General features: G+C 36.9%; 1 protein-coding gene and 1 non-coding gene across 2 annotated transcripts in view; both read right to left on the reverse strand.

Moving 5' to 3' along the window:
• The window catches only part of EXOC5 (exocyst complex component 5), an 83,546-nt gene that overhangs the window by 55,344 nt on the left and 3,467 nt on the right, over positions 1–24,735 (reverse strand). Inside the window, exons 2-3 of the mRNA XM_053601582.1 lie at positions 1,534–1,628; positions 659–806 (exon numbers count right to left, since the gene is read on the reverse strand). Coding sequence (XP_053457557.1) covers positions 659–806; positions 1,534–1,628 — 243 coding nt within the window. The remainder of the gene's footprint in view (positions 1–658; positions 807–1,533; positions 1,629–24,735) is intronic.
• On the reverse strand, positions 1,996–2,102 carry LOC128594999 (U6 spliceosomal RNA). The gene has a single exon (XR_008382695.1). It is a non-coding gene; the product is annotated as a U6 spliceosomal RNA (small nuclear RNA).

The following is a 24,735-nucleotide window of genomic DNA, read 5'->3' on the forward strand; positions in this document are numbered from 1 at the left end:
TTCCAGATCAGGCCCAGCCTATGAAAGGGATCAAGAGGTTCCAGATTAAGTCCAGAGTCCAGGGGTGACTAAGTTTGGCCTACTTAGCCTGAAGACCATCTTGTGGTTTGGTTTTACTCTAAAATAAGCAGAGGAAGAGTTCTGTGTCTGCTTTTCTCATAGGTACACTAAAATTCTCACTGGGGCACATACCTCATGACTTCTGTTGAACTTCCTTGACCAGATTTTCTCTACGTGAAAAATCTGACCCAGTTAACAGTTGGTCTTGTATTACTTTGTTTTATGATTATGGAGAATACAAATGACTACCTAGATATCCAAGCTAATGGAGTCCTTAAAATACAGGTCTACTGACATACCATTCATGAAAGTTTGCATTGTTACGAGGAAGCAAGAACCACACCGAATTGGATATACCCCAAACTGAGAAAGGAATATTGTGATCCCAAACCAATACTCTGTAGAAAGAATGCCAAAAGTACCTGATAACAATTCATTAACATTTATCCCATGGGATGGGAATGGTAGAGAGAAACCTGCATAGCTAATACCATTTGACTAGATTTTTTTTTAAGAGCTCACAACTCGAAGGAAATAATAATAATGTAGGTTATTATACAACCTACATAAGTTAATCATTGTTTAGCTAAATATTTACCTGATTGCTTTTCTGAAGCTCTTGTACCTTCTTTGCAAATTCTTTGGCTTCTTTCTGACATTGTTGCTCTAGCTTCTCTACTTTTTTTTGAATCCTTTCATCCATTATCTGAAGTTCTTGAATATGATTTACAAATTCTTCTAATAATCTAATAGCAGAAAATTAAAATATGCATCAATCTATTATTAATCATTAAGAACAGAGCACTTAAAGAAAGTCTTAAATGTTCCCTCAGCTTGAAATGATCATGTTAATTTTCCCTACGGCATGTTGTTAGGAATTTCTTCAATCAAAAGATCAAATCTTTCTGTAACTTCATTCCTTCTTCAGAGCTTTGACCAGGCCACATAGCTTTAAAACAAACATAATGACATTTGAAAATACAGCCAGTCTTTATTGACTTTTCAGTGGATTGTCACTGAGGTGAATGAAAATTTCACCCAGAGTCCTCATTAAACCCAAAGAATAAAAACAAATTTTATAGCCTATTTAAAACAGTCAAGAAGGTAAACATACTATGTAAAAAGTATAGTGCATTCCAGAGTTCTTTCTGTCCCCCAATTTATGATATCTATGAAAAAATTCAAAGTTTTCTTAAGAATATAATCAATCCTTTCTAATTTATTACTAATTGAAAAAAATATTACATTCTTATACTCAGTAAGATCCCTCCCCTCATAACTGTTTCTTTAAAAGAAATACATGTAAAAACTCAAACTTCTAACTCTCTGTTGGATTATTTGTATCTTTTATTGGCCGACTGTTAACTAAAATCCCTTTACAAGAATACTGACAGGATTCCCAAGTTACTTCTATGTGACACAAATTTGTACTAGACTGACTCCATGAAAAAAAAAAAATATGTTTTACACCACCTTTTAGGATCAAAAGCGTCAGGTCCTCCTCTAGAGCCTCCTCCTGGGGTTCTCCATACAAGACGTTCAATATACTCATCTGCCACAAAAGGCTCCTGGTTTATAAAAATAAATATGTTTTTTTTCTTTTCTTTTTTTTTTTTATTGTTAAATCATAGCTGGGTACATTAGTGCAATCAAGGGGTACAATGTGCTAGTTTCATATACAATCTGAAATATTCTCATAGAACTGTTCAACGTAGCCTTCATGGCATTTTCTTAGTTATTGTATGTAGACTTTTGTATTCTGCCTTTAATAAGTTTCGCCTGTACCCATTCTAAGATGCACCGTAGGTGTGGCCCCACCCATTACCCTCCCTCCACCATGACTCCCCCCGCCTTCCCTCCCTTGGCTTTTCCCCCATATTCTTGTGCTATAGTTGGGTTATAGCCTTCATATGAAAGCTATCAATTAGCTTCATAAAAAATATGGAACACTTCACGAATTTGTGTGTCATCCTTGCGCAGGGGCCATGCTAATCTTCTCTGTATCGTTCCAATTTTAGTATATGTGCTGCCGAAGCGAGCATAAAATAAATGTTTTAATGAAGTTTCATTACTTAATATCACTACTCTGTGAGACCTTCAAATGGAATTAAACTACTAATTATTTAAATATGTCTATATTATTAAAATGTACAAAATCATTTTTAATTAAAAATAATAAATGAAACAAAATGCTTAATAAGAATTAGAATCTGACATATTAGAACAGTATTAATTACAAGTTATAATAACACAAGTGAGCAAAGGACAATTTTTAGGAAGTTTTTAGAAAAAATTTGGAAAACAATTTTTAGAAAAAATAAAAATGACCAAAAAACCATGTAAAAACTGTACATTCTTAGTATAATCAAATAAGATCAAGTTATCACTATTTCTTAACTTCAAAAACTAAGAAAGTTTTGTTTTTAATTATAATGAGCAATGCAACAAAGGGTAAGCTAAAATTTGTACTCTATTGTTAGAAATGTCAACAAATATAATTCTTTTGGAGAACAATTGGTAACATCAATAGCATTACAAATGCTCATACAGTAATTCCACTTTTAAAATTCTAAGGGAAAAGCATACATCAACACATTTTTTGCAGAATGTTCACTGAATATTATGTACAATACTGAAAATATATTTACATAGTCAACAGAACTACAATTCACAAATTATGGTAAACTTATAGGATGAAAAACTATGTTTCTATTATAATACAAAAATTTAGAAATGAGAAAAAATGCTAACGTATCTGATGAAAAAAGCAGAATATAAAATTTTCTACATTTTCTCCCAAAAAAAGCATTATCTTTTTTCTCTTTATACTTTTTTTAAAGCATTATTTTAACAACAAAAAAAGGATATTAGACGGCCCAAACCAAGAAAATAAACATTTCAAATGTTCTCCTGTATTTCTTGTCTAATTTACACACTAATTGGCATACTTTCCATCTAAGCAGATACAGTATCATGAAAATGGATATTATATACTACCTCCTACTCAGCATATAACTTATACTGGTAGTGTTTGCCAATGATTCCAGTTTGGATTGTTATATTTATAAATTTCCTTCTTAAATATTTACAAATATAAAATGCTGACATGTTTTAAAATTAAGTCCTAAGTAGATAATCCTTGCAATGCAAAAATTTGATCACACTGAAATACATACTATAAACTCATTTAGCAACACAGCATCATTTAAGATCTCACTTTTATTGACACAAAATAGGCAATTTATATATGTAAATTAAGAATTATTGATATATCATATATATTAATATATAAATTGACAAATATTAACAACACAAACAATGGAAATTTTGTTTAGGGCTACTTAGAACTTTAGAAACTAAGCTACTGCAAATTTTTAGAAAACCTGACATGAAATACTCCTAAAGAATAAGATGGTGATGTTAGCTAAATCAAATAAGATCTGTTTAACTGTTTACTATGTATGTGGCAGGCATGCACCTACCACTTTACATACTTTGTCACATTAAATATATAATATAAGAAAGTCTATGAAGTAGGTTCTATTAATATTAACTTGACACATGTGAAATTAGGTGATAAAATTAAGTTATTTAATTCAAGATCAGAACATAGACTTATCTGATTCCCAAGGCCTAACTCTTTACCAATAAAATCAAGAGCTTTTTCTTTAAAGAGGAATAAATTACTTTAGCAAGTAATCAGGACTTCCAAAAAGTTCACAAGACTTCCATTAAATGTAACTTTATATAGCAATTATGTTCCTTCTATTCTTTTGTTTGTGGTATACATATTTGTGTAAATAATAACCTTAGTTCATATGTGTCACTAATCTCATTTATTATTGAGTAGTATAGTTCTTAATTCAACAGGTTATATTATTCATCAATTTTAATGTAGTTTTATTAAACAATATACATCCAAAAACTAATAAATCAACAAGTAAATATTATAGTAAAAAATAATGAAGCATTTTTCAAAGTATTTTCAATTCTCTCAAAGTATTCCCTCATTCAACAAATATTGAGGGCCTACCATGTACTAGAAACTATTCTAAATACCCAGCAAATAGTAAACAAGATGGAAACAAGATGCTCCTCTGCATCTAATAGAGGAGAGTGACAGACAAATAAGCAGAAAAGTGATAAGGTAGTAAGAACCATGAAGAAAACTGAAGAGAATACAGAGATGGATAAAGTGGGATTATTTTTGATACAGTCATCAGGCAAAGACTTTTTAAGAAATTTTAAGCAAAATGTCTGCAGCTAAGTAGCCAACTGGAGAAGGAGTTGGGAACTCCAAGCACAGGGAACAGTCATAGGAAGCAAACAACCACAAGAGGCCGGGATGACTAGAGTGAGTAAAGGGGAGATAAAGGCTGTGGATAAAGCAAAGAAAAGCATGAGAATCTAGAGTTTTCACCAAAGTCTTATAAGACGTACTATGACATAGACCCCGTTACTGAATGAAGAAAAAGCCAGGTTCCCAAGAGGAAGGTCCCTGCAATATGCTGGCAAATACATACAGTAGTAATTCTTCTATTCCTTCTCTCAAAAAGAGCTGTAACAATTTACTTTAGTACACTAAGGAAAGGGGAACATACTTAAAACATTTTCGGTACTTGACTGACCCAAAGCATCATGCAATCTGTGAGAACATATGGTGGCCAAGTAATAAACAGATTCCCATCCAAGGTCTAGCACAGCATAGTCCAAGGGTTTCATGAGCCCACCTAGTGGCCATTTCCATGGTCTACAAACACATACCAGGAAAACATACACTCAGTGGCTGATGCAAGTCCAATCCTTGAACTATAGGATAAGAGCTATTACAGTGAGAAAGCCCAAGCGTAAAATTGCCCCTGTCTAATCAAGGTAGTTAATCATGAGGGATGGCAAAAATTAATGCCAACCCCTAGGGAACTAAAGCAGAGGTCTGCAATTTTTTTCCTTAAAGGATTAGAAAGCAAATGTTTCGGGCGGCGCCTGTGGCTCAGTGAGTAGGGCGCCGGCCCCATATGCTGAGGGTGGTGGGTTCAAACCCAGCCCCGGCCAAACTGCAACAACAACAAAAAAATAGCCGGGCGTTGTGGCGGGCACCTGTAGTCCCAGCTGCTTGGGAGGCTGAGGCAAGAGAATCGCGTAAGCCCAAGAGTTAGAGGTTGCTGTGAGCCGTGTGACTCCACGGCACTCTACCCGAGGGTGGTACAGTGAGACTCTGTCTCTACAAAAAAAAAAAAGAAAGCAAATGTTTCAGACTTGCAGATCATAAAGTCATCTCTGTTGCAACAGTTCTACTTGGCCACTGTGGTACAAATGCAACCATAGACAATTTTAAAATAAGCATAGCTATGTATTAATAAAACTTTAAAAACAGAAAATTCTGGGAAAATGATGGGAGAGGTAGTAACAGAAATTTGTCTCCCTACCTAGACAGTAGTTGTACTAGCTGAATCTGTCTAATGTAACTATTTTGGACCTCTGTAGTTTATGGAAGGCTTAGACAATAAAATGTGATTAATTTCAGTCCATTTCAGCACAGTAGCAACTACCCAGGCTCCACCCAAGCCTTGTAGCAGATAGCTGTGTACATAATCCTGAAACAATCAGCACAATTTGTGAAAGCCAGGGTGGGGAAAAAGGATCCTGTCCTGCAAATATCAGGGATCTGTGCTCTGATCCCTAATTGCTGCTTCTGATTAGAGAGGTATAAAGAGGCTTTTGGCCTTTGTTGTTTTGCCTCCCTCCATTTTTGCAAGACCCTCTCCCTCTGGATGGAGGAAATGTCAGAGTACTTATTTTTTTAATTTCAGGTTAATGTAAGGGTACAAACAACTAGGTTACAACATTTGCACTTGTTAGGCAGAGTCCCTCTTGTAGTTGTGTCCCATTGTCAGAAGATTCACAGGGCCAGCACACCGCCCCCCCCCCCTTTTTTTTTTTAACATTTCCCTTCATTTTTCCCTTTCTCCTCTTTTATAAGTCAGGTATTAAGACTGGAACATTCAAAAGCAACTGCATATATGGGGGAAAATAGAAAATGATATACATGCTCAGGGATATGTACAGTCTCAGATAAGAGCTAAGAGGATCTTAAGTTTATGATTGTGGCATAGAGCTAGCCTTACAACAATAACACACACACACTCTCTCTCTCTCTCTCTCTCTCTCTCTCTCTCTAACAAAAACAAGCAAACCCTGGGAAAAGGGAAGAATCTTATTTCCAGAATTACCACATGATTAGATCCAAATGTCCAATTTTCAACAATAAAAAACAGGAAACAGCCTAGTCAAAGGAAAAAACATAACTTCCCCTAAGAAAAACCTGATAGTAGATCTATTACTCAAAGACTTCAAAACTACCTTAAAGATGTTCAAAGAATCAAATAAGATGTATAGGGCGGCGCCTGTGGCTCAAAGAGGTAGGGCGCCAACCCCATATGCCAGAGGTGGCAGGTTCAAACCCAGCCCTGGCCAAAAACTGCAAATAAGATGTATAAACTAAGAAAATAACAGTACAAACACAATGGAATTACCAATAAAGAGACACAAAAGTTAAAAAGAAACCAAAAAAAATTTAAAGCTACAATGTATAGCTTTAATGTAAGCTACAATATAACTGATATGAAAAAAAAGTCGCTAGAGGGATTCAAAGGCACGTTTGAGCAAGCAGAAGAATCAGCAAATTCAAAGGTAGGACATTGGAAATCACTGACTCTGAGAAAAAGAAGGACTGAAGAAAAGTGAACATATAAACATATCAACAGACGGACTATGAAAGTCCCAGGAAAAGAGGAAAAGAAACCAAAAGAATGTGGCTCAGTGGGTAGGGTGCCAGCCCCATATTCCAAGGGTGGTGGGTTTGAACCCAGCCCCCACCAAACTGCAACAAAAAAATAGCAGGGCATTGTGGTGGGCGCCTGTAGTCCCAGCTACTTGGGAGGCTGAGGCAAGAGAATCGCTTAAGCCCAGGAGTTGGAGATTGCCGTCAGCCGTGATGCCACAGCACTCCACCGAGGTCGATATATAGTCAGACTCTGTCTCTCAAAAATAAGAACTTTAATAAAAAAACTTAGCAAATTTGGGGAAAAAAGACATAACTATAAACACACAAGAAACTCAACAAAATCCAAGTAAAATGAACTCAAACATACGCACACCAAGACACAATATAATCAAACCTTCCAAAGATAAAGACCAAGAGAACAGTAAAAGCAGCATGGAAGAGGTTACTTGTCACATACAGGATTCTCTGTAAGATTATTAGCAGTTTTGTCATTAGAAGTTTTGGAGACCAGAGGCAGAAGGCCAATGAATTCACACTGCTAAAAAGTAAAGGGGGAAAAAAAAAACTGTCAGCTAAGCATCCTATATCCAACAAAAATGTCCCTCAAAAGTTAGGGAGAAATTAAGATACTCCTAGATAAACAAAAGGTGAAAGAATTCATTACAACTAGACCTGCCCTGCAAGAGAAACTCAAGGGAGTCCTGCAGGGTGAAATGAAAGGATACCAAACAATTACACAAAGACATTAAAAAAAAAAATCTAATAAAGGTAAATACAAGGTAAATAAAAGCTAGTATTATTATTACAATGGTTTGTAGCTGCACTTTTGTCCTACATGATTTAAAAGACTAATTAAAAGAATTACTAGTCTAAAAGCTAGTATTATTGTAACTTTGGCTGGTAACACCACATTTTGTTTTGTACATAATTTAAGAGACTAATGCATTTCAAAGAATTATTAGTTTATGTTTTGGGATATACAAGGTAGAAAGATATAATTTTGTGACATCAACAAGCAAAACGGGGATGGAGCTGTTACAGGAGCACAGTTTTTCTATGTTATTAAAGGTTTCATTACAAAAAATAAAGCTAATACAAAAGACAATAATGCAGAGAATTAAAGACAAAAGGGCTACATAGATGGCATATAAAAAAATAACAAAAATAATAGAATTCTTTATCAGTAATTACTTTATATGTATATAGATTAAACTCTACAGCGAAAAGATAAGAGATTGGCAAAATAGATGAAAACACATGATCCAACTCTATGCTGCCCAGAGGAGAATCACTTTAGATCCAAAAACACAAGTTGATTGAAAGTGAAAGGATGGAAAAAAATATTCCACACAAATAGCAACCAAGAGCAGAGGAACACAGATATTATACAGGCTGTCCCAAAGTTGCTACATATAGGGAGCATGGGAAACTGAAGCTAAACGTACGTTTATTTACAAAAATGTTCAAAATACTCTGTATGTGTCAACCACCTTTTCTTTCTTTCTTCCTTTTTTTTTTGGAGACAGGGTCTCAAGCTGTTGCCCTGGGTAGAGTGCCATGGCGTCACAGCTCATAGCAATCTTAAACTCTTGGATTTAAGCAAATCTCTCGCCTCAGCCTCCCAAGTAGCTGGGACAACAGGGGTCCCCCACGACACCCAGCTATTTTTTGTTTTTGTTCCAGTTGTCATTGTTGTTTTAGCTGGCCCGGGCTGGGTTGGAACCCACAAGCCTCAGTGTATAGCCTGTGTCCTACCCACTGAGCTACAGGCGCTGCCCATATTAGCCACCTCTTAGTAAAATTTTTTAAGAAGACTGAATCAGTAATAAAAAACATCTCTCAGCAAAGAAAAGCCCTGGACCTGATTGCCTCACTGGTGAATTCACTAAACATTCAAAAGGCTAACACCAATCCTTCTCAAACTTTTCCAAAAAATTGAGGAGGAAGAAACACTTCCTAACTCATTCCATGAGGCCAGCATTACCCTGATATCAAAGTCAGACAAAGACTCTACAAGCAAGCTACAGACTAATATCCCTTTATGAACACTGATGCAGAAATCCTCAATAAAATACTAGCAAACCAAAGTCCGCAGCACATTAAATATATGTAAAATCTTATATACAGCATAGATAATGGGAGAAAATATCTGCAAACTATACATCTGATAAAGGGTCTAAATAATCCAAGAACTCAATTCACTGGCAAGAAAATAAATAACCCAAATAAAAAACTGAAAAAGCGGGCCAAGCATGGTGGTTCACACCTATAATCCTAGCACTCTGAGAGGCTGAGGCGGGTGGATAGCTTGAGCTCACAGATTCAAGACCAGCCTGAGCAAAAAGCAAGACTCTACTAAAAAAGTAGAAAAACCGAGGCAAGAGAATTGCTTGAGCCCAAGAGTTGGAGGCTGCTGTGAGCTATGACACCACAGTACTCTTCCCAGGGCAACAGCTTGAGGCTCTGTCTCAAAAAAAAAAAAAAATTGACAAAGGGAATGAGTAGACATTACTCAAAAGACATACAAGTATCTAATAGGTATATGAAAAGCTCAACATCACGAATCATCAGAGAAATGCAAATTAAAAACATGGTAAGATATTACCTCATACCTCTTCGAATAGCTAGTATCAAAAAACTAAAGATAACAAGTATTGGTGAAGACGTCAAGAAAAAGAAACCATTGCAGGCCGGGAGCGGTAGCTCACACCTGTAATCCTAGCATTCTGGGAGGCCAAGGCAGGAAGACTGCTTGAGCTCAGGAGTTCGAGAGCAGCCTGATCAAGAGTGAGATCCCATCTCTACTAAAAATAGAAAAAGTAGCTGGGCATGTGGTATGCACCTGTAGTCCCAGCTTCTTGGGAGCATAAAGCAGGAGGATCACTTAAGCCCTTGAGTTTGAGGTTGCAATGAGCTAGGCTGATGCCATTACACTTTAGCCTCAGCCATAGAGCAAGACTCTGTCTCAAAAAAAAAAAAAAAAGTACCCTGTTGAAGGAAATGGTGTGGAAGTTCCTCAAAACATTTAAAATAGAATAGAACTATCATATGTTCCACCAATCCCACTACTGCGTACATATACAAAGGAAATGAAATCAGTCTATCAAAGCAGTATCTGCTCTGATGTGTTTAACATTATTCACCCTAGCCAAGATAAGAAATCAACCTAAGCGCCCATCAATGTATGAATGAATACAGAAAATATGGTATCTAAATGGAATAGTATTCAACCAGAAAAAAGAAATTTTGTTTACAATAACACGGGTGAATCTGATATATATAATGGTAAATGAAATATGCCAAGCACAGAAAGACAAATACCACATGATCTCACTCATATGTAGAATCTAAAAAAGTTAATCTCATAAAAGTAGAGAACAGAATGGTGGTTACCAGGGGCTAGGTGATTGAGGATAGGACAGAGGTTAATGAGATGTTGGTCAGGGAATACAAAGCAAACTGATGTCAGGAGGAATATGTTCAAGAAATCTACTGTACAATATAGTGACTATGGTTAATCACAATATAGTCTTGAAAATCTTTAAGAGGAGATTTTAAGTGTTTCCACCACGAAAACATAAGGTAATGCATATGTTAACCAGCTAGATTTAGTTATTCCACAATGTATGCATCATTTTTCAAAACATCACATTATACAAAATAAATACATACAGACTGTTTTATCCACAGTGTAAAATAAATAAAAATAAAATACATAGGCGGCGCCTATGGCTCAGTCGGTAAGGCGCCGGCCCCATATACCGAGGGTGGTGGGTTCAAACCCAGCCCCGGCCAAACTGCAACAAAAAAATAGCCGGGGGTTGTGGCAGGTGCCTGTAGTCCCAGCTACTCGGGAGGCTGAGGCAAGAGAATCGCTTAAGCCCAGGAGTTGGAGGTTGCTGTGAGCTGTGTGAGGCCACGGCACTCTACCAAGGGCCATAAAGTGAGACTCTGTCTCTACAAAAAAAAAAAAAAATAAATAAAATACATAAGTCTCATACACCATGACCAAGCAGGATTTCTTCCTTGCATGCAAAGATGGTTCAACCTATGAAAATCAATGAAATATTCCACATTAACAGAATGAAGGGGGGGAAAATAAGATCATCTCAATTGATGCAAAAAAAGCTGATCGAATTCCACAGTCTTGCATAATAATAACTCTCAACAAAGTAAAGATAGAAATTAAGAAATACCCTTAACATAATATAAGCCGAGTGCAGTGGCTCATGCCTGTAATCCTAGAACTCTGGGAGGCCTAGGCAGGTTAACTGCTTGAGTTCAGGAGTTCAAGATCAGCCTGAGCAAGAGCAAGACCTAGCCTCTACTAAAAATAGAAAAATTAGCCAGGCATCGTGGTGGACACCTGTAGTCCCAGCTACTTTGGAGGCTGAGGCAGGGGATTGCTCAAGCCAACGAGTTTTAGGTTGCTGTGAACTATGACGTCACAGTACTCTAACCAGAGTGACAGAGTGAGACTCTGTCTCAAAAAAATAAAAAAGCTATAATTTCATACATAAATAAATAAATAAACAAAAAAGAAAAAAGCCATATCCGCAAAAGCCACAAAAAACATTTTATGCAATGGTAAAAGACTAAACGCTTGTCATTTACAATTAGGAACAAAGCAAGACTACCTGCTTTTGCCACTTCTATTCAACATATTACTACAAGTGCTGGCCAGAGCAATTAGGCAAGAAAAATAAATAAAAGGCATCCAAATCGGAAAGGAAGAAGTAAAACTATCATCATTCACAGGTAATATGATTTTATATGTAGAAAATTAAAGATTCCACAACAAAAAACTTGCTAGAACTCAGTTCTAGAGAAGTCAGTAAAGTAGCAGGATACAAAGTCAATATATGACATATAAGTATCAGTTGCACCTCTAGACACTAGCAATGAATAATCCTAAAAGGAAATTATGAGAAGAATTCCATTTACAATAGCATCAAAAAGAATAAAAATCTTAGGAATTAACTAAGAAGGTGAAACAGTCATGAAAACTATAAAATGTTACCAAAATAAATCAAAGACACAAATAAATGCAAAAATATACTATGCTCATGGACTAGAATGCTGTTAAGATATCAATACTACCCAAAATGATTGAATGCAATCCCTGCCAACACCCCAATAACTTTTGCAGAAATAGAAAAATGCTTCTTAAAATTCATATAAAATCTCAAAGAATCCTAAATGACAATGACGACCTTGAAAAAGAAGAACAAAGCTGGAGGACTGGTACTTTTGACTTTAAAAATCTTACTTACTACAAAACTACAGTAACCAAAATAGTATGCATGATACTAGAATAAAAAAAGATATATAGACCAAAGGAATAGAAGAGAACCCAAAATAAACTCTCTCATATGAAATTACTTTTGACAGGGTGCCAAGACTATTCAAGTGAAAAAAGACAATCCTTCAATTGCTGCTGAGAAAACTGGTATGCAAAAGAGTGATTCTCACCTAACACCACATGCAAAAATTAACTCAAAATGGATCAAAGTCCTTCTTATAATGCCTAAAACTATAAAGCCCTTACAAGAAAATGTAGGGAAAAGCTTCATGATATTGGATTTGGCAATGATTTCTTGAATATAATACCAAAGCATGCATGGGCAACAAAAGAAAAAAATGTAAAATTATACCTCATGAAAATTTTTAAATTTTGTGCCTCAAAAGGTACTATCAGGCGTGGCGCCTGTAGCACAGTGGTTACAGCGCCAGCCACATACACCAGGGCTGGCAGGTTCGAGCCCGGCCCAGGTCAGCTAAACAGCAATGACAACTGCAACAAGAAAATAGCCAGGCGTTGTGGCGGGTGCCTGTAGTCCCGGCTATTTGGGAGGCTGAGGCAAGAGAATCACTTAAGCCCAAGAGTTGGAGGTTGCTGTGAGCTGTGATGCCATCGCACTCTACCAAGGGTGACATAGTGAGACTCTGTCTCAAAAAAAAATAAAATAAAAGACACTATCAACAGAGTAAAAAGACAACTCAAAGAATATCCAGAAAACACAGAACTAAAATGCAACATTAACGAAAAACAAATAATTCTAAATGGGCAAAAGACTTGAGTAGGTATTTCTCTAAAGAAGATCTATAAATGGCCAATAAGCACATAAAAAGATGCCCAACATCACCATTCATTAGAGAAACGCAAATCAGAACTACAGCGAACTACCACTTCATATCTGTGGGGATGGCTACTATCAAAAAAAACCCAGTAATGTTGGTGAGGATGTGGAGAAACTGGAAGTCTTGTGCACTGTTGGTAGGAATGTAAAATGGTACAGCCACTATTGAAAATATGGCAGTTCCTAAAAAAAAAAAAAAAAATGAATTACCATATGATACAATTCCATTTCTGGATATATACCCCCCAAAATTGAAAGCATGGTCTCAAAGAGATATTTGTACATCAATGTTTGCAGCAGTATTATTCACAATAGCTAAAACATGGAAGCAACCCAAGTGTCCAACAACAGATGAATAGATAATGGAGAATTATTTAGCCTTAAAAAATAAGGAAATTCCAACACATGCTACAACATGGATATACCTTGAGGACATTATGCTAAATGAAATAAGCTTACAGAAAGATAAATATTGTATGATTCCACTTACATGAAATACCTAGAGAAATTAAAATCACAGACAAAGTAGAATGGTAGTTGCAGAGGACTAGGCTGACAGGGAAATGGAAGGTACTCTTTAATGGGTACAGAGTTCCAGAGATTAAAAGAATTATGGAGATGGATGGCAGTGACAGTTACACAACATTGCTAATATACTTAATACCACTCAACTCTACACTTTAAAATGGTTAAGATGGTAAGTTTAATGTTATATGTATTTTCTAACTTTGGACAATAAGAATCAGGCAACCATCCCATGGGCTGTAGCTTGCCAAACTCAATCTATAAGATGCAGATTCAATGTTACCTATCACCTTCCCATTCTATTCACCAGTCGAGTTTTACAGAAATCAGATTAACTCCTGGAGGTTAAATAGCTCAAAAATCAAGCAAAAGGTAGCCCTAATTACATCTGTCATGCCAGATATAGTATCTTCTGGCTTGTGGTATTATGGCAATGATTTGGCAGGCACCTTTTCTCTATATCCACAAAGAAGTTTGATCAAACATAGTTCAGTCACATGGGTCTGACATTGTACAGTTACAAACGTTTTGCTTCAAGGCAATGTGAACTTCTATTATAACATGATCTGTACCAACTTGGATATCCTGAAGAATGTCTTATTGATACTGATCCATCATATAAATTGACATCATGCTAATTGGGACAAAACAGCAAGAAGCAGCTAGCACTTTCGAGGCTTTCCCTGATTAAGACATACATGCTCCAGTGAGTAGGACATATAATATCCAAAGATTCAATAGCACATTAAATCAATAATTAACATTTAAGGTGGTCAGGGGCATGGAGGAACATCTCACCCAAAGTAAAAAACTAATTATTATACCTTCTACGATAAAGGAGTACATACAACACCTGGTAGGCCTCTTCAGGTATACCTCCTCAGCACACATATGAGGTGACACAAAATCAGAAATGGGTTCTGCAGAAGGGAGGCCCATACAACCTTATAGACCTGATAATATTAACGCAATCAGTATTTACTAAAGTAATAAAGGTTATCAGTGCTAGGAAGCAATTGTTTGTTTTAAGCATCAGGAAAATCACAACACAGATTCTGGGGTTGTGGAGCAAGACCATGACATCTATAGCAGAGAATTATACATCTTTTGGAAAACATCTTCCTAATAGGCAAAGCTTTCAAGACATCTTGGTGGACAGAGAGTTGTCCTGAGGTTATAGGCTCACAGGCAATGACAAAAGGCCTGGAAGACAGAGGACAAAAAGTCTGGGCTGAGGGAATGTGGATGGTACTACTGACAAATCTGTGACCTCCCAAAATTCATGTTGAAGCTCTAATCACCAATGTGATGGTATTTGGAGATGGGCCATTTGGGAGTTAATGAATGTTAGATGAAGTCCTGAGGGTGGGGACCTCATGATTAGTACCCTGTAAGATGAGAAAGAGATTGCTCGTTTGCATACTCTTTCTCCATGCACACACAAAGCAAGGATTATGTGAGCACAGAGCGAGATGGCAGTGTCTACAAACCAAGAGAAGACGTCTCAGAATAAAACGTACTTTGCTAGCACCTTGATCTTGGACTTCTCAGTCTCTAGAACAATGAGACAGATGGATATATTGAGACTGAGTACAAAGTGCAAAGATCTTTGTAAAACATGTCCAGAGAACATGCACCATAGAAAAGAAACTAAACAACCAAGTAGACAAAATGACTTTGCCCAAAATTAGCACACTGGGCACATGAACAAAGCAGGCAGAGTACAGAGATAACATGGTTCCAACTGCATGAGGTCCTACTTACCAAGGCTGATCTAGATACTACCAATACCAAGTGTCTAGCTTAACATTAACAGAAATTAACTCTGAGCCCCTAAAACAGTCCCATTCTTCAAGACTAACCAGCCACATGGTAGTTGCTATGTTGGGCTCTTTCCACCCTGGAAGAAAAGAATAATTCATTCTGACATGAATAGAAATATTCGAGTTGGGGGGGCAAGACATGATTGCAAGAGGGACTTTACCTAACAATTGCAATCAGTGTAACCTGGCTTATTGTACCCTCAATGAATCCCCAACAATAAAAAAAAAAAAAAAAAAAATATTCGAGTTGGATTTGTCTTTCCTCAGAGGCAGTGTTTGTTTCCCTGGCATGGGAGTCCACATATCACATCAAATCAAGAGACCTACTTTAGAGTAAAGGTAGTGACCATGAGACTTACTGGCCATATCATAAACTATACCAACCAGAGGCTGGAATAGCCTGCTAAAGGCATGACTGAAGCTTCAGTTCAGAGGTGGTATCTATAAAGATGGAGCACTATCCTCGAAGATGGTGTACACATTCTAAACTTAAACCTATACATGATGCTGTTTCCCCAATCAGAAATACACTGAGTTTAGGAACCAAGGATGAGTAGTAGTAGTAGTAGCCACACTTATTCTGACTCCCAATTTGTGCTTACTAGCTCTGTGACTCTGAGTTCTGCAGGTTTAGACGTCTTAACTCCAAAAGGAAAACACTCTTGCCTAGAAACTTAATACTAAGAGTCCCATTAAACTATCACTACAAATGCTGTCTGGTCACACAGGCTACTAATACCCAAGAATAAAAGGTAAGAAGAGGGGTCACCATTTTGGGCAGGGACAATCAACCCTGATTATCAGGAGGAGACAGGATTGCTATTATACAACTGGGGCAGAGAATAATAAGTTTGACACCCAGATGATCCTCTTGAAGCTCTCTTAATACTCCCTCAACCAATTCTAAAAGTACAAATGTTTCATTCAACTTGGCCTAAAAAGGGTATGGCAACCAGTTAGACAACAAGAATAGCAGCAGTATTAGCTGAAGATAAGGCAGAGTTAAGAGTGGACAGTAGGGTGGGAAATAGGGAGTGGCAGTTGGAACCCAGAAACCAGATACAGCAGTGAAGGCCATAGTTCAGCTCACTAACCATCTTCTAATTTTCCTCCAGGATGAGACCCAACTGAAATGCTGGAGGAAATGTTCCACAAATGTACATGAAAAAGTGAAACCTAGTGGTACAAGGGTGATCTCTGATTCACCTGGCAGTATTTTCAGAGACCCCGTCCAATGCAGAAAGCCACTTCACCCAATGTCATGCCTTTCTCAATGTTTTCCATATCCAATGACTAAAATGAGAGTATAAAGCAGTTATACTTTTGGACCAGTTTGTTCCAAAACAAGACAATCAAGACAATTATAGCAGGTCATTTCAGTTATAGAACTATTCCCGCCCCCCCCCCACAGGAACCATCAACACTATCACTGGGCCAGTACTGTAATTCTATTCTCCATCTGTGTGCCCAATTTTGCTTTCTTATCTTGCCCCCTTCATAAATGTTCACCAAGGGTACTTCCTAACATTTAGCACACTAAACTCTGTCCTGAAGTCTGCTTTCCCAGAGGACCCAACCTACAACATCTTAGTAGTCAAGAAATAACAGTGATTCAGAAAAAAGTGGCAGTGGGGACGGCGCCTGTGGCTCAAAGGTGTGGGTTGCCAGCCCCATATACCAGAGGTGGCAAGTTCAGACCCAGCCCAGGCCAAAAACTTTAAAAAAAAAAACAAAAAAATACGTGGCAGTGGCCAAGGTGCTGAGCATCGGTCAGGTTCACGACATTTTAAGGAAAGGATTCATATACCTTGCTGATGGATTGGGTGTGGGGCAAAAAGAAAAATAGGAATTGTGGATTACTTATAGAGAGATCTGCAACCTGAACAACTTTGGAAAGGTGGTGCCATTGAGATGGGAAGGACAGGGAAGAAGATAGATAAAGGAATTTTATTCTGTGTATTAGATGCCTACTAGATATACAAATGAAAATGAAAAGTGAAAAGAACACACAATTTGTAAAAGAAATTTGTAGTACAAGGAAGAAATTCTATAAACTCATCAATATACAGACAGTTATTTAAAACCTCAAGACTACATGAGATACCCAGGAAGGAGAAGGACATGCCAACATTTGGAGATAGGAGGAAAAGGATTCAACAAAAGAGACAAAGCAGGAAGTACTAGTGAAGGAGGGAGAAAATTAGGAGAGGGCATAATCCTAGAAGCAAAGCACAAGTTTTATCCTCGGAGGTAATCAAATTATCTATCACAAGGGTTTAGGATAAACCAATTATTGATCGCTAAGGGATAGAAGTTCTAAAAACATAAAACAAAAATATCTTTCTGCTTATAAAAACCAAATAGATCTTAAAGCCTTGCCTGTTAATATTTAAGGCCGGCTTGCTGGCTCCCCTATAATCCTAGCACTCTAGGAGGCTGAGGCAGGTGGATTGCCTGATCTCAAGAGTTTGAGACAAGCCTGAGCAAGAGCAAGATCCCGTCTCTAAAAACAGCCAGGCATTGTAGCAGGTGCTTGTAGTCTCAGCTACTCAGGAGGCTGAGGCAAGAGGCTCTATTGGGCCTAAAAGTTTGAGATTGCTGTGAGCTATGACGCCATAGTACTCTACCAACAGTGACAAACTGAGATTAGTTAAAAAAAAAAAAATTTTAACCTTGTTGCAAAGGCATTTACAATGAGAAAAAGATAGCCAGATAATCCTAAAACTTCTAAATGATGAAGTCCTTGCAAGAAAGTCCTTAAACAATTTCTTGTATGCACATAGAATACCAGTAAATAATTTTTGAAATCCTTTATAATCCTTTAAACCCAATAAAGATGTATCCTTACCTTCTGTTTTACTGTAGTAATTAAAAGCACAATAACCAAAACCAAAATCTAAGAACTATGGACTAAGATATTATCATAGTAAATTCAACTTTACCAATTACTTCATAATTGGTTCGAGTTACTCTGTTAAACTGATTTCATATTCTTTACAAATGCTAACAACTGTAAGATAAAATGTGGTGTTTGTGGCCCTGTCTACTGAAAATCCCTCAGGCATCAATCTTTTGGACAGGAACATAAATCCCTAATTTAACACCGTCTCCTTAAGAAAATCCAACTAAACTTTTATATTTCTTTTTACCTCTATCCCCCAAAATAGATCCAATACAATGTGTTAGAACCACCCACAAATTCATAGAAACTAGAATATCTTTCCCAGCCTAGGTAAAAAAATAAGTCTCAGATGATTTCTGAGAGAGGTATTTCTATAGCCTGTTAAACCAACTGACCCCATGGGTTCAAGGACTGCCTATAATCTATTTTCCTTAAATTTATTATGCCTATCACTGCCAAACAAATGACTTCCATTTAGTCAGAAACTTCTCTGTGTAATTCCTACATATCAAGTTCACAATCTTATATCTACCCTTTAAGGTTCTTATCTGTTATCACCCTTCCCATATTTCTCTGTACTCAAGACAGCCACACTTCCATCAACCTATTACAGTCTTCTTTTCAAACCCATACTTCTCTTGCTTCCTAATCTGTAGCCAGGCAGCTCACCCACAAGGATGCCACTTCTCCAATAATTCAAACACTGCCATACCATTGGTCAAATATTGGCTCAATTCCCTTTCCTTCCTTGGAAGGGTTCTTTCCCTACATAAATCTCCATTGATTTTTCTACTCTCAAACCCATATGAGGGTTAAAAATTAAAATCCCAGCTCAGAATAATACAGTACTAATTGTCACTTTATCATTTATTATTTTATAACCATTTTTGTAAGTTTCACTCTTTTCTCCAAACTTAAATGGAAAAAAAACAAGAGCAGGCTCTGTCACACACTTCTCTTGCCTTCCAACTGTGGTCAAGAGAACAATGCTAAGCACACCAAAACACTAGCTATGGGGGGCCATGACTGAAACCCTGCAGAGAATCTTGAAAATCATGTCGTGCCAAAACCAAAAAGGTAGGACCACCATCCTACAACCCAGAAATAAAGAACAAGCATTGTATTGTGCTATGGATCCAAGATTCTAATGGAAAACAAATACGAATCAAAAGCAATTCTGGTACAAGAGATAAATGAATTTTACATTTGGTCTATCCTTTCTAACCCCATTTGAACTGATTTTTCAGTGAGATTCTTTATGAGTTTCCTACAGATTAATAAATTATATTTATTGACTCTGGATTTTTTGAAAAGCACTACAAAATGTTTTGTCTCAGTTTGTAAAATGAGTTTCAAAGGTAGCATAGAAAGGTAGAAAGATAAAGCACATTAAGACACAAATACAACTCAGGCAAACTTTGAAAAAGTATGTTTGAAAACTAACTGTAACAGTACAAGATAAATAATTCTACTTTTTAAAATCAAAGTCAATTTTAACATTAATCTTAAAAGGGATGTCAGCTCTTTAAACTACGACATAATCTTAGCCGGGCATTAATTATGATATGTAGGAACTTGATATGTAGGAATTACACAGGGAAGTGGCAGGCGCCTGTAAGTTCCAGCTACTTTGGAGTCTGAGGCAAGAGAATCGCTTAAGCCCAAAACTTTGAGGTGCCTATTAGCTGTGACACTATGGCATTCTACCCAGGGTGACAAAGTGAGACTCTGTCTCAAAAAATAATAATAATAAATCACCCGTACTTTCATATGAAAGATAAAGCACAACTATAGCCAGGTTAAAGGAGGAAAGAGAAGGGGCATGGGAGAGGAGAGGGAAGGTTAGAAGGAGGGAGGGTAAATGGTGGGACTACACCTATGGTGCATATTGCAATGGTACATGTCAAATCTATTAAGTGTAGAGTATAAATGTCTTAAAACAGTAATTAAGTGAGGTGAAGGCTATGTTAACCAGTTTGATGTAAGGATTCCAAATTGTATATAAAATCAGCACGTTGTACTCCATAAATGCATACACGATATATGTATTTATGACTTAATAAAAAATAAAATAAGAACATTTAAACTATGACAATCAGCCAATTAATGACATTACCAGAATTGATGGTACTTTAAAATTTTATAAAATATTTTAGATTTTCTTTTTTTTTTTTTTTTTTTGGCCAGGGCTGGGTTTGAACCCACCACCTCCGGCATATGGGGCTGGCGCCCTACCCCTTTGAGCCACAGGCAAATTTCTTCCCAGGATAGAATATATATATCTCCCTTCTGACAGTTGTATCTGATTTCTACCTCCAAAAGAGAAAGGTAACAAAATGTTACAGTACCTTTTAAACCAGTCTAAACAGAATCGCAGAATTAGATTTGCAACTTTTAATGTAAGAATGGTTTTTGCATATCATTTTAGCCCAGCTATTTCATAGCATCTTTACATATAAGAAAAGTGAGTTGGGGCAGCGCCTGTGGCTCAAAGGAGTAGGGTATAGGCCCCATATGCTGGAGGTGGCGGGTTCAAACCCAGCCTCAGCCCCAAAACAAACTACGAAAAAAGAAAAGTGAGTCAATGAAATTTAAGTCTTATCAAGGTACTAAACCACTATTCTAACCCAAAGGGGATCTTCCGTGTAATTATGGTTAACTTTAAAAATTATATAGACATGAAAACTATTAGTTAATACATCCAATACAATCTGCTTTACCATTTCAAATTAAAGTAAGTGTAGCTAAAGATTTACACATTAAATATATTCACAAGTGCTTAATAAACATCTCTGGAATGAAATTAAAGAACTGAATATAAGGAATCATTCATTTATTCCTTGTTTATTACATTTTAACATAAGCAGAGACATATAAATAACTATATTCTCTTATTATTTTTGTACTTCAACTCCAAGGAAAGAAAACCTCAAGGTTCTAAAATATCTTACATATATAAAATTTTAAACTACAAACTTTTAAATTATATACAGTTATATACCACTCAACTAACTAGAACTTATATTTAACATGTAGGTTGTTTATTTGCAGAGTGTTGCATGAACTGAATCCATTTTTAAGAGAACAGGACAAACTAATCTTTTAAATCTCTGTCTAACCTCCCCTAACAATTCAATTTCTTGCACGCCCCCCCCCCAGGAATTCAGTATATTAGACTAATTACATTGTACACATGTGGTTTATAAAACCGTCCTCATTTTAAGATTTGCTCATGCCAAAAGTTAACTTCCAAGTTAGGTGGACTTAGAGCACAAAATGCTTACACAGATTTTCAACTGGGGGTGAGAGGATCTTGGATGTGCCACAAAAATTTTTAAAGATCATTAATTAAATTATTTTCAAAAGAAGTCTAAGCACAGTAAGTACATTCTTGTTTTTACTCTTGTTTTTGATTAACATGATTTAAGTATGCCACAGAAGTTTAACTGTAGGTTCAAGTGTGCCGTGAAATAAAAAAAGGTTGAAAAACACTGTTCTACCGCTTTCACACGCTACTAAAAGTAGGAGAAGCCTTTTAGAGGTTGGTATAGATATGAAATCGATCAGTCTCAACTCCAGCTATCTGCTGCTGCTTAACAACCACCCCAATATTCAGCGGCCTAAAATAATAATCATATATTGATCAAAAATCTGCAATTTGGTGAGGGTTCAAGCAGGGAAATATGGTCTCTATTCCATGTGACATCAGTTGGGGCTGCTCAACTTGGAGCTAGAAGATCTACTTCCAAGATGGCAAGTTAGGGTTTACTGTTGGCTGGGATGTTCAGCCAGAGCTGATGATCAAGGGCCTTAGTTCTTTCAAAGGGCTGCTGGGGCTTTCTCTTGATGTGGCTGCTCCATTCCAAGAAGGAGTAGCAAAAGTGAGCCAGGCATATCAACTTTCATGACCCAACCCCCCAAATCAATATATAGTATCACTTCTACTGTAGCCATAAGCCTGTGTGGATTTCAAAAAGTGAACATAGGCAGGGCATGGTGGCTGGCACCTGTAATCCTAGCACTCTGGGAGGCCGAAGCAAGAGGATCACTTGAGTTCAAAGTTCAAGACCAGCCTGATCAAGAGTGAGATCCGGTCTCCACTAAAAATAGAAAAATTAGCTGACCATTGTGGCAGGTGTCTGTTCAGGAGGCTGAGGCAGAAGAATCATCTGAACCCAAGAGTTTTAGGTTGCTGAGAGCTAGACTGATACTACAGCACTTCTAGCCTGGCCAAAGAGTAAGACTCTGTCTCAAACAAAAAAAAGCATAAACCTTACCTCTCTATGGAAGGAGTACCAACATCATATTGTACAATATAAGATCTTATTGTAGCCATCCTGAAAACATAACCTTCCACAGCCTTTTCATAATTCTCTCTTACTATAATCTCCTACGTTTTAGATCATTTCTTCTCAATCCACAAAGATTAAGAAGACTGAAGGCTTTTCCTCCCTGATAGATCCACAATCTAGCCCTATTCTTGACCCACTTAAATTGAAAGTGGCTAGTGCTTCATTTTTTTAAATGGCTACTATTCTTTTAATGGTATTCTCCTAAGTAGTTTTTAAATTTATCAATTCATTTAATGAATCACTAGCCACCTACTTTCCAAAGTTCACAAATTTGGAATTAACTCCTGAGCAACCAAATTCTTTTGATTCTTCCCAAAGGTCTTCTCAAATTTCTCCTCTTATCTGTCTCCACTGCCTAATCAATTAACACCCAATTCTGGAACACTTACTAAAAGAAAACGATGCCAGGTTCCCCATAATCCCTATTTTCTTGGCTAATAATCTTTTCACCATTGAAAGCATTTACACTAATGTTAAAATTATCTGCTGTTCTTACCCCCCCTCAAAAAAAGGCTGGTTAGCCCCCTTATTAATGGTCACCAAAAAGCCTTTGCAAAACTATCTCCAAACTCCTATGATCTCACTGTCTTGTCACTACTCCTTATTCCTAAAACATGCATACACACCTCACATTTCTTCTTAGTATCTCCTAAACATTCTCTACCATTAAAACTGGAGTTATCTTCTGTCCCTGCTTTGGAATGCTTTTCTCCTGCTTGAAAGTTTCTACTCACCCATTAACACTCAATTTATATGCATGCCATTATTACATAAAACCATTCCTAATTATCTCAGGAAGAGATTCTGTTCTCCCACTAAACTAGATCATCAGTTAAACATCTGTTTCCTCAACCAGATTTTTAACTCATCATCTTTTAATGCCGTTACCCAGAATGCCTAGCCTAGGGCAGGTAAGTACTCAACAAACGTTTGCTGAATCTCATATACATGATACCACAATTGGTAGCCAGGTTCTATAAGTATTTATTTAACAATTAATATGGTTAAAATAAATAGCATTTCAGCACCTTGAAAGTAAAGTAACGCTCCTTACCTATACATCTCATGTTCATTTATACTTAAGATAACTAATCAAACGAACAAGAGGTACCATTTTCAACAAGTTTGTTTAAATAGATTTTTTTTAACTTAGTTTGAAAAACTTGAGACATACATTAATCTGTTTGTGTGGGGAAATGTGTTTCGGAATATTCACATTCTCATTTGCAAGTCAAATAGCCATTGCCATCATAGCCAAATTATGCTATCAAGGAACCTACATTTACAGGAAGAAAAGAAAATTGAATCTCCAGTCTTGGCACTTAGGATCCCCACAATTAAGCTCCACAATATGTTACACGCCACTGCTCCTCTTCATGTGTGCTATACTCTAGTCAAAATGAACATTCTCCTTGTCTCTAGGCCTACAATCCTTCAAGTCTTGGCCCTGTATCCAGTTCCACAAATTCAAATCTAAGTTATTCTTTGTAGATAATTCAAATGCCACATGCTAATCCAATTCTTCTAAAAGTACTCTTCCCATCCTCTCAACATCTATGGCTCTTTATCCATACCAGTATCCCCAACCTTTTTGGCACCCAGGGGCCAGTGTCATGAAAGTCAATTTTTCCACAGACTGGGGTAGGGATGGGATAGGGTGAGAGAGGTAGTAGATTCTCATAAGGAGCATGTAACCTGGACCCCTTGCTTGTGCAGTTAACAGTAGGGTTCATGCTCCTATGAGAATCTAATCCACCACTGCTGTGACAAGAGGCAGAGCTCAGGTCATGATGAGAGTGATGGGGAGCAAATGTAAATACAGACAAAGCTTCACTCACCCACCTGTCACTCACTTCCTGTTGTGCAGCCTAGTTCCTAACAGGCCACGGACAGCAACCTGTCCATAGCTTGGAGGCTGGGGACTATAGATCTCTGATACCATGAATATCTAGAAACTATATTTCTAGATTATGTTATTACATATCTACCTGCTCTCCCTCTATGTGGCAATAAAGACAATTCTACATCTAATTCAATATTTTCCAAGTACGCAACAAGCACTAGAAAATAAAAGTCTTATGGTCAAAAAAGTGTAGGAAATGAAATTCTACAATCTTTCACATACTAAGTTACACTATAAACACCAATG

Source organism: Nycticebus coucang, chromosome 9 (assembly GCF_027406575.1).
Source record: "Nycticebus coucang isolate mNycCou1 chromosome 9, mNycCou1.pri, whole genome shotgun sequence".
In the NCBI taxonomy this organism is placed as follows: Eukaryota; Metazoa; Chordata; class Mammalia; order Primates; family Lorisidae; genus Nycticebus; species Nycticebus coucang.